General features: G+C 34.9%; 1 protein-coding gene across 1 annotated transcript; it reads right to left on the bottom strand.

The window, feature by feature from the left end:
* Positions 1–1,542: 1,542 nt before the first annotated feature.
* LOC117318130 (sulfotransferase family cytosolic 1B member 1-like) lies at positions 1,543–10,349 on the bottom strand. The gene is made up of 6 exons (XM_033873132.1): positions 10,114–10,349; positions 7,146–7,319; positions 5,054–5,377; positions 4,747–4,850; positions 2,496–2,670; positions 1,543–2,111 (listed from the first exon to the last, which is right to left on the bottom strand). The coding sequence occupies exons 2-6, from the start codon at positions 7,315–7,317 to the stop codon at positions 1,999–2,001; spliced, it is 888 nt and encodes a 295-aa protein (XP_033729023.1). The 5' UTR covers positions 7,318–7,319; positions 10,114–10,349; the 3' UTR covers positions 1,543–1,998.
* Between the last annotated feature and the right edge of the window lie 1,220 nt (positions 10,350–11,569).

The following is an 11,569-nucleotide window of genomic DNA, read 5'->3' as shown; positions in this document are numbered from 1 at the left end:
TATCCAATAGAATACTGTTAGACACAGTTTGGTCACCTACACAACAAATATTTACTTTCTCAAGTACCGTAAATTCTCCCAAGGGATAAAGCAATGTTTGGGCAACATGGCGAATTTAGGCCGTAGTGCTATAAATGGTAGGAGACGGTTCCATCAGGGAAGACATGGTTGACATATAAGTTAAACATTTTTATATTATTTGAGCTTACTGACCCATATAAAAAGTAATTTCATTGACAAATACAAGATTTCTATCAGCAAGCGTTTCGATTAGAAAAAAAACATAAAAAAGGAAAAGCAAACAGGACAGTGAACCCGATGATTACTTTTTTTATTTGTTCGTGACATGAGAACGATACCAAACAAAGATAACCAGCCTCAAATTATACAGTAAAAGGTTTCAATTATTCTAATCATTACCTGAATTTTTATCATCTTTTTTTTTTGTATTTTTATGTAGATTTATCTATTTGTTTCATTTTAATTGGTGTTATGTGACTAAATGCTAACAAATTTCGAAACACTATAGGCCTATAATATATGTTTTCGTTTTAAAATAATTTTCTTGAAATTCGGTTTTTTCAGTGGTTTTAATATCATCTAACCTTTAGAACGCTTTCTCATGTATACATTTTAGTAGTAATTGGTTGAATTGGGCTATAATTGAAATATACATTCTTTTCCTCGTAAATATCATTGATTCATTTTTTTAGAGTTAAAATCAATATTCTACTTTTTATTACAAAGTACTAATATTTGAAAGATTTTCTTATTTTTTTTTATTAATTTCCCTTGAATCGTCAGCAAACAATGTCGTGTCACCAGTTACTATATCGGCTATACATACAATTACAGGAACTGGAAATGGTCATTGACAAACTTGACAAAGATCTGAAGCCTGTGGCAACACCGTGATTTATCAATTTATAAACGGTACAATAATTGAGTGTATGACATTTCAGTTTTTATTCATGTATGTAATGTTAATGCATTCCTGTATAAAACACAATCAATTTCGCTAGTGTCTGATACTATCCAAGATTTGGACTTTTTTCAATGACATTTTATTGACATAACATAATTCAGCATCCGATAAGTGATGTCGTCGTGTAAAAAGTATGTCGTTCCACACAATTAATTCGAAAACTTAACTATCGATTTATTGATTAATTTTATCGCGGGATATGCTACAGAGGATATCAAAATGCAGCATCCAAGAACCGTATCTTTTGCTTCGGTATTCACAGTGTTATTCCTCTTTTAGGAAAAGTTACTCACAGCAATTTTTTACAGACGATATGAAAGCGGAGTGCAGTATACAAAGTTGGGTTAGTAAGCTATAGAAATGCAATTTTTTTTATCAGTTTTTGACATTACTTGAAAAGAAAAACTGCTCAGCACAATGATGACATATGAAGCATGTAGTCCTGATAAAATGTTTGATAAATTGTCTGAGTGCTACTTAATATCACTTTCATTGATGTCACAATATATGTTCACATATTTTCTTCCACACCAGGATTTAAAATACAAATTCAAATGCAGTTAAGTATCAATTTATTGTTAATAAAACAGATCACATTCCACTTGTGTCAGCCTGTTCAATTCATAATTCACGTTCATCGTCAGGGTTTGCCGTGAGGGGATTAGTATCGTTCGGCGTTGCCTTGTTTATATATATACTATAGTATTATAGTTTGATTAATGTACTGTTATCTTTTAAATAATTTGATTATTCATTTTTTATTTATTGATATATTTATTTTAGTTTTATTGCTTTTTATTATTAAAGTATCATCTTTTTAATGATTTAATTATTCATTTATCTGTCTATATATTTTATATTTGTTAATTGAATATTGATAATATGACAAGATAATCTACTTCCTCATTTTGTTGTAGTAAAATTACTATAAACTTTATAGTATTTAACACCAGTGGAGCTTGTAAATATCGGTTTTACGAATATTTGTCTATTTATAAATCCAATCAGATGTTTCACAGCGTATATTTCACTTCCAGATCAATGCCAGCCATGTTCTCCTCTATCACCTTGTCGTACATTTCGTTCTGTGCGACAGTAAGCCAGTTCTTCCAATCGCCCACGTCACCTAGATTAATTAAAGCAGAAATTGTTTATTATTTATGTCATCATCAATATATATCCTTTGTACAATTATACTATAATATTCATAGAATCCAGTATAATATATGGGGGGTTTAGCATATCGAATATGAATAAAATTCTAGATCAATTCAGATTATCAAATATTACGCGAGACATTTCTTATTGCATGATTGATATATGTCTAATTTTATCTTTGATCTTTGTAATTAACAAGGTTTTTGTCCCCCTTATCAGGAGACTAATTTGAATCATTTCGGGAAATAATCACTTAAATTCTATTTTGAGAATTAGCATACTATCTTTTTTTGGATTAAAAGTATCCTTAATTTCAAATTAGAAAAGAAATACATTATCATGCATGTTTTACCTTTCCGGTAGAACGGGTTGCTGCCGTCTCTGCTCATAGACGTCTCTTTGTTATTTGAGCTCTGTGCTTTCGACATGGCACTAAACTGACATTTACTCGCCACCTCGTCAAGAAATTCCGGGTCCTGTTTTGCTCCAAGATGTTCTGCCATCTTTTGAACACAGCCTCGTAGGTCCTGTATTATATCAATTGCACGCCATTAATTGATAATATGAAATAAACATTGAACAAAATACATTCGATTAAAGCAAATATCGGTGAATGGTCTCCATGCTATAGAGATAGTCGGGGAGACAAGGCTGTCCTTGCCCGCCATACATTTATAACGCATGTTTACTTAGTAAAGCTCGAGGACCAGCCTCAGTGCATCACATGAAATGAACTTTTTACCATTAAATGCATCTTGTTGGACTGCATTGATCTACAACCTACGGTAGACGCAGCTTCCTTAACACCAAAATGGCTTAAATTTCTATTCGAAACTGTTACGCCACATTTTGAAATATCTGAAAGCGGTCAGTCGGTACAATACTTTAAGACTTACAAATGTATAGGGGTTTTGGATCTCTGATGAATCTGATGTGTGTAATGGTATAAGGAGAATGAAGACTGAAATCTGAAGTAGAGCTTGTACATTGTATTTACTTTTTTATCATTCACGGGAAGGACTGTAGTATCCAGTTCTAAGACACCTACAAATAACTAACGTACACGTCATGGTTTGATCAATTAGAGAGCTGTTAATAGCTAGTCAAAGACTATACAACACGCGTCTGGTCTGTCAAGAATATTGGATACGATGATATAATATAGGTCAATAACTCGTAATATCATTACATGAAACATCTTAATAATTGCCATGTCATGACATGTATTTTTATCAAGTAAGTCTAATAGAATAAGGATAATGTCCAAAACTTTTGCGTAAGAATAGTTATGATAAAATGTATTTTCAGATCTTTTGATTTTGATAATTCTAAAATGATTCGTTTACCTTGGCTATAGTCGTCCTGCCTGTTATTTGCCCTTATGACCTCTACCGTGTTGGTAGGCCGTTTAGAACAACATTAGTAACTGTACCCAAAGACTTCAAAATAATGTATATAGACAAATTGCATGTATAAAGAATAGACAATTGTCATGAGGCGGATTTATTTTAAAGAGAACCAACAGAAAGGTATTTTGGAGATTCAGTATGTTCGTGTTTGTCCCCTTGTAATAGTGGGAAACTGATATTAACTGTATAGTGCTACCTCACTGAAGCATACTGCCGAATACACCCAGTTTGTTTGTTTGTTTTTGTTTAACGTCCTATTAACAGCCAGGGTCATTTAAGGACGTGTCAGGTTTTGGAGGTGGATGAGAGCCGGAGTACCCGGAGAAAAACCACCGGCCTACGGTCAGTACCTGGCAACTGCCCCACGTAGGTTTCGAACTCGCAACCCAGTGGTGGAGGGCTAGTGATAAAGTGTCATTACACCCTAACCACTCGGCCACCGCGGCCCCCAACACACAGTAGGACACACTATCGAGTTTACTTGCACTGACAACGGCAAGACTTGAAAGTCTGTCGTCCCACAGACACTACGAAAACGCGGAGCTCTAAACAGGGAGAGCAACTATCATGGTATTGCTTTTGGTATGTCTCGGCCAGTTGACAGAATCCAAAGCTTTCCTCACAAGGACGAACGCTAAACTAAATGCCAAAGCGAGAAAAGGTCAAGGGAAACATTAGGATGGGGAATGTAGAATAGAAATAAAAGAGTAAATATAAGATGAACCAAAGTCGCATCGTACGATCATGCAATAGAGACAGCAGGTTCAATTTCTACGCAATAGCTGCAGAGTTGCACGAAATCGGAGAAATCTCCCTCGAACCTATACAGGGGCGCAGGCAATTTTCGCTTCTTGCGATTCTTACGACATGCAATAGGCCAATGGTAAACCCACACCTGCAGATGAGGTCCGTGGAAGACTAGTAGTTGAACAATGAGTTGTTTGACAAAATAACCGTCTGCATATGCGCAGTATGTTGGTTCTTTGTACTTTCCAGAGGGAAACAAAATATCAAATAATGGTATAATGAGCAAACGAATGATTGTACGAACGGGCACAAGTTCCTTTCCATATAAACCGAGAGGTAGAGCCTAAAAATAACAAAACTGCATAATTCGTGTAGGTTTTCGAAGTAATGTAAGAGTTTAAAATGTTGGTATGAAAGAGGTACCCTATGCTAACCTGTACAACATACCTTCTTCATGTCCTCGTAGGACATGATAAGAATAGGTAGATCTGGATTCGTCTTCTTGAAATCCAACCAAGACTTTACGTGTTGGAACCAGGTATTATAAGCGACTTAAATATAAATATAATAATGATAACGAAATGACAAGTTATGATATTCCTTGATTGTTTCATTTCCTCGTAGGTTTTGCGAATTAAGGTTGATATACATACGCGTGTATAACAATAAACGTACAGGAAGTGGGAGGATAGGATTGGATAAGTATCGGACTATGCATATGGTATTTTAATAGTTTTACAACGTGTATACTCACGTGGTTTTGTGACGAATAAGTCAAAGAAGTGTTCCCATGTTCCCTTGTACCCTTTCATATCCCCCACGTTAATTCGACTCATGAACGAATGCATGGATACGGCAACATCCTTTGGGTTCCGATAAATGTGTATGATCTTACATTTCTTGTCGATCAATGATTTGGGAATATGTTTCGGATATAAGTGTGATTTCAGAGTCCTTGGTCCGTCTAAGTTATCCAATGTGTCAATTGATTCAAATTCTAGGATCATACTGGGGTTCATATTATAATCGGCTTTTCCGTTTTGCAACATATGCAAAATTTCATACGTCCAGTGTGTCCCTGAAAATATGTATGCATGTAAGAGCATAGTTAACATACTTGTAACGTATTCATTTTGTCAATATACTGAAATATGCATATATCACTTACAATACAGGTAACATGAACACATGCTATTGAACACTTGTGAACGTGTACATTCTGAACTGCTGCAGATCATTGAATGTGAGCCTTTACATTTATAATTGGTTATGTTCACTAAGCATCAGTTTTTTGGATGTTATATATCAAAAGTTACACAAAAAATACTAACCAAAACTAACCTTTTATTACGAATTAAGTAATATTCTATTATGCATTTGATATGAAGAATGGTTCATACAACCTTGCATGTTACAAATCAAATGAGGCCTACACAAATAGTAGAATATACGGGCGAGCTATACTGGTTCAATTGTTCACATATGATCGGTATGAACTAGGTACATATCAGAACATTTCCTTCTGTACATTTCTGTATCCTTAGTATAGGAAACCATCTTATCCTTGGTTACATAATTGTTCTGAAGATAAACACCAGTAGCACAATTCGAATACTGCATAATGAAAATAAACTGCGTCGCCACGCTTGGTATATATTGGTGTTTCGCTTTGTAAGTCAAAGTCTCAACAATATAATGTACGTACTTGGTAAATTATTGTGTGATACAATAAAAGAATTAGTTTATCATGTATGACACAAAGACATTGATTAAAACTGAATAATTGGTACTTATAATTAAAGTACATCAACGAAATTTAAAGCTTTATATTTTGTCATTAATATTTTACCCAATCAACGTACATTTCTTATTTTAGAGTAAATGCTATAAGGCTTCTTGAAGATGCAATCCTCATGACTTGTTCATGTGCGACACAATGCTTTTAGCTTCCTCACATGATAAATATGTGGAAACTGGCAGATACGCCAAACCTGTGATTCCATTAGAGGATCGCCATTGTAAGATATGTACAAATGTAAATAATTGCATAGATGATGGACTACACTTTTTAATTGAATGTAATGTATATAATGACCTCAGATCATCCTTGTTTTATGTAGCGAATAGTATAAGAAATGATTTTAGCAGTTTTGATAACACCGACAAATTTAAGTTTATAATGTCTAACGAGGAATTACAAATTCCACATGCAAATATTTTAAATAACATGTACAGAGGACGTAGCAGCCTATGCTAATGATAATTTTAAATAGTGTCTTGTAAGCCATGTTTGGCTGAATATCACTTATAATTAAATTTTCTTTAATTTGTTAGTTAATTTGAATACATGATACTGTATGATTAGTCATTTTTTTAGTTGATTAGTTAATTGTATCAAGCTTAGAGTGAATTTAGCGCATCTCGCTGGTAGGGCTTCCCACAACCCATTGGGAAACTAAATTTCTCTACTTATTTATTTATTTGGTTCAATTTGATTAAGACATAATGTGTTTTTTATGAAATAATTGTCTTTTAATCATTATGTATATAGAGATTTGTAGATAGGGGCTGTCCAAATCACCTGCTCTCTGGATTTGAATTTGTGATTTTGTGATTGGTTTTATTTATCTAATATATATATATATATATTATTGTAACATTTCCTTTTCAGAATATCAATATTTTATATCTTATTATGGTTAAAATGATTTATCCCCGATATTAAACTATGTTTTATACTTTGTAACTATATACTTGTACAATGTAATTGTGATATATGACACTTAAATAAACATAACTGATTGATTGTAACCAAAACAACACGGCTGACTACTGTGTCGACGTACCACTTTTAGGGAAGGTATCAATAATTACATCGCCGTTCTTGTGTTTTAAGTTCCTAAGTGCCTCTAAATGATCCTTCACGTTCCCAATAACTATTGGTGGAAAATGGATCCCGTCATAATATTTGGTCAGTATCTCTTTTCCTCCTCTGTCTTCAATACGTCGAATCTCCATGACTACAATAAGAGAAAGTATAATACCGACATGTAATCAAAATCGTTTCTCTCATTCAAAATCGATAAGGGGTTTGGCAAATGGCGAATAGAAACAAGATAAAAAAAAACCTGTTCATTGGACATTTGATTTTTTTTTCAGAAGAGTAAGCGTCTTCTGCTTTATTGACCACGTGGGCCAGTAGGCAATGTAGGTAATGTAGGTAATACAATGTAGGCAATGTAGGTAATGTAGGCAATGTAGGTAATGTAGGTAATGTAATGTAGGCAATGTAGGTAATGTAATGTAGGCAATGTAGGTAATGTAGGGAATGTAGGCAATGTAGGTAATGTAATGTAGGCAATGTAGGTAATGTAGGTAATGTAGGTAATGTAGGTAATTTAGGTAATGTAGGTAATGTAGGCAATGTAGGCAATATAGGCAATGTAGGCAATGTAATGTAGACAATGTAGGTAATGTAGGTAATGTAGGCAATGTAGGTAATGTAGGTAATGTAGGTAATGCAATGTAGGCAATGTAGGTAATGTAGGTAATGTAGGCAATGTAATGTAGGCAATGTAGGTAATGTAGGTAATGTAGGCAATGTAGGCAATGTAGGCAATGTAGGTAATGTAAGTAATATAGGCAATGTAGGTAATGTAGGCAATGTAGGCAATGTAGGTAATATAGGTAATGTAATGTAGGCAATGTAGGCAATGTAGGTAATGTAGGTAATGTAGGTAATGTAGGCAATGTAATGTAGGCAATGTAGGTAATGTAGGTAATGTAGGCAATGTAGGTAATGTAAGTAATGTAAGTAATATAGGCAATGTAGGTAATGTAGGCAATGTAGGCAATGTAGGTAATATAGGTAATGTAATGTAGGCAATGTAGGCAATGTAGGTAATGTAGGTAATGTAGGCAATGTAATGTAGGCAATGTAGGTAATGTAGGCAATGTAGGCAATGTAGGCAATGTAATGTAGGCAATGTAGGTAATGTTGGCAATGTAGGCAATGTAGGCAATGTAGGCAATGTAGGCAATGTAGGTAATGTAAGTAATGTAGGCAATGTAGGCAATGTAATGTAGGCAATGTAGGTAATGTAGGCAATGTAGGTAATGTAGGTAATGTAGGTAATGTAGGCAATGTAGGTAATGTAGGTAATGTAGGTAATGTAGGCAATGTAGGCAATGTAGGTAATGTAGGCAATTTAGGCAATGTAGGTAATGTAATGTAGGCAATGTAGGCAATGTAGGTAATGTTACTAATGTAGGCAATGTAGGCAATGTTGGTAATGTAGGTAATATAGGCAATGTAGGTAATGTAACTAATGTAGGCAATGTAGGCAATGTAGGTAATGTAGGCAATGTTGGCAATGTAGGTAATGTTGGCAATGTAGGTAATGTAGGCAATATAGGCAATGTAGGTAATGTAATGAAGGCGATGTAGGTAATGTAGGTAATGAAGGCAATGTAGGCAATGTAGGCAATGTAATGAAGACGATGTAGGTAATGTAGGTAATGTAGGTAATGTAGGCAATGTAGGCAATGTAGGCAATTTAATGAAGACGATGTAGGTAATGTAGGCAATGTAGGTAATGTAGGCAATGTAGGCAATGTAGGTAATGTAGGTAATGTAGGCGATGTAGGCAATGTAGGCAATGTAGGCAATGTAGGCAATGTAGGCAATATAGGTAATGTAGGTAATGTAGGTAATGTAGGCAATGTAGGTAATGTAGGCAATGTAGGTAATGTAGGCAATGTAGGCAATGTAGGTAATGTAGAAATGTAATGTATAAATTAGAACCGGCAACAAGGACTGTACACGTCTAAATTCCCAACGAACGAGGATGTTTAATACTTCCCCACAGCGGAATTTACACACTATATATTATTTTAAAATCCCTCATTTGAAATGATATACTGAATCCTAAGTTTCCAACTAAACAACCTATCACGACTATTGTGAAACAAACTTTTTTTTTCAAGTTGGTTAGTGTTAATGTGGATATATTTGCACTACCAGTTACATACTTCAGCCTCGTAATGTCACACGAAGGCTATTGTGACAAGCACCTATCCAGCTGTTTATTTGTACATAAGTTATACAGTTCATAATGTTACAATACCTGTTTACTTCCGTGCTTTGATACAACCTCGGTGTCAATAATAAGCTTGCAGCATGGCGTGATTAGCGCCAATTCAAACATTGTATAGACAAATATGTAATATCGGAAAGTTCCGGTGGGAACATAGACGGCGCTACCTTCGGTCTTTAGAGGGTATATAAAGCCTTCTGATAGCATGTCATCTTTATAAGTTGATATATGTAATCATTGTTAATCAGTTCTGTTCAGTAATGGTGTGTGTATATATTTAGTACGACCATTCCGGGGCAAGGCAGCATGCATATTTTTGTATATATCGGCACTCTTGAGCACCCGATCAGAGCACCTATCAAGGATCCCAAGAAGTAACTTAGATACGGACCCCCGACACGTTACAATATGTATACTGAGGTGAAAAAATCCTGACAAACTATATCTACAAAGCCAGACGAATAGTTTGAAACGTGAGCACTGTTTTTGTATTGAAGGTACGTTTATATCTTCTCACGACGCACGATTATGTCTAAATCAAGTAGAAACTACAGCATCTCCTATGGGTCTTATGGGTTCAGAAATGAATACAACAGAATAGGGTTAATATACTAAAGCAATAGTAGAAGGGGACAACTCTAAACTATAGCAATATAGATAAATGAACTTGACGTCCAGAATTTGAAATGAGCTGTAGTGTTGTTACAAAGCTACGTACCGCACTTAGAGCTCCTGTCACGTGTAACACTGTATTACTAGTGTTATCCAAGGCCCTGGCGAAAGCTACCCAAACCAAAGTTCACGTTCCACAAATCGACCCTGTGACGCTTTAGACAGTTTATTCACTGACAAAGCCTCAGAAATTATCAGCCCAGAGTGCAAACAGGACTAATGACGGTTAATGCTCACACTTTAATATAGTGGTGGACATCAGTCCATTGACGGTATCAGCCCCCTAATCATTTTGCAGCTAAGATGTACAGGCCTATAATGTATCAGCCGCTTTTTGGGCACCCCTTTAGTTATCCGCGAGAAATGACTTCCTGTTAAAAGACTACAGGGCGCCGCCATATTTTCTATTAATTCGATAACCTCTGGAGTAGTCATTACAACAGAGTGATAAGCCAAGAGGAGTTCCAAATAGAAATTGGGGCTCTGTTAGGGGAATTAAACACAATTCCTAAATACCAAAGCGGTACCCGTTATCTGCAGCTGGCTTGACATCTGACGCCTGCAGCAACGTGGAATCTAAAAGGACCAATTATACATTTAATGTAAAGCACTGTCAACTTAGTTTTTATTGCAGAACTGTGTTATCTGAAGTTGGTCGGACATTCGACGCCTGTAGCAACGTGGGATTTAAAGGACCAATCATACATATACTGTAAAGTACTGTCAGCTTAGTTTATATTGAAGGACAGTTGTTGTTGTATAATTAATGAACTAATTCATTACGTTTAACTGATTTATTTAATTAATCATATTTTAATTACTGATCTAATCAAAATTTATCAGCCAAATAATTAATCAAACAATATTTGAACGAAAATGATCGTGATTGTAAGTAAACGATTTTCTTGATTGACAACTTTATAATTTTAAAAAAGTGTATTGCCCTTTAGTCAATGACTAACGATGCAGACGAAGATAGTGCCACTGAGTTTGACAGAGAAAAAATGTTTGCAAGGGTCATGGAAGTTGTTCCCATTGAGATAAAGTATGTTTTGAGGGGGACCACTCTAGTGGAATTGGTGTGCAAGAGAAATGTGGATTAGAATTAGATGCAAATATTGAGTGCAACATTCCCACTTCCGCAGTTGATTAGCAAATATTGTGTATTTTTTGCATTTTTTCAAATAAAGGGGAAAAAGTAAAGTATGCTGGATTTAGTCATCTTTTCATATATACAATTAAAGAAATTACATAACGGTTGTTTGGAATGCTGAAATGCTTCACAACAAATGTCAGATGTCAAAATAAGGCATTGTTGAGAATAAACAGTCGAAAAGGTAAAGAGAAAAACACTATAACACAAAATGACATTCATTTCTTTCATTACACAGCTGTTGTCTTTCTTGGGGGTAGGTAGTGATTGTTTGGGACGTCATTTATTTGCTTTAGAGAGTAACATCAGTATTTTTTGAGAAAACAATGTAATTTTACAACACAATGAT

This window comes from Pecten maximus, chromosome 19 (assembly GCF_902652985.1).
Source record: "Pecten maximus chromosome 19, xPecMax1.1, whole genome shotgun sequence".
Lineage (NCBI taxonomy): Eukaryota > Metazoa > Mollusca > Bivalvia > Pectinida > Pectinidae > Pecten > Pecten maximus.
This window is presented reverse-complemented; position numbering and strand designations above follow the sequence as displayed.

Coding starts and splice junctions, on each gene's coding strand:
- LOC117318130 (XM_033873132.1), bottom strand. CDS start 7,317: ATGGAGATTCGACGTATTGAAGACAGAGGAGGAAAAGAGATACTGACC. Junction 4,851..5,053: donor CTTATTCGTCACAAAACCAC/GTGAGTATACAC, acceptor TTTATATTTAAG/TCGCTTATAATACCTGGTTC. Junction 2,112..2,495: donor CAACCCGTTCTACCGGAAAG/GTAAAACATGCA, acceptor TAATTAATCTAG/GTGACGTGGGCGATTGGAAG.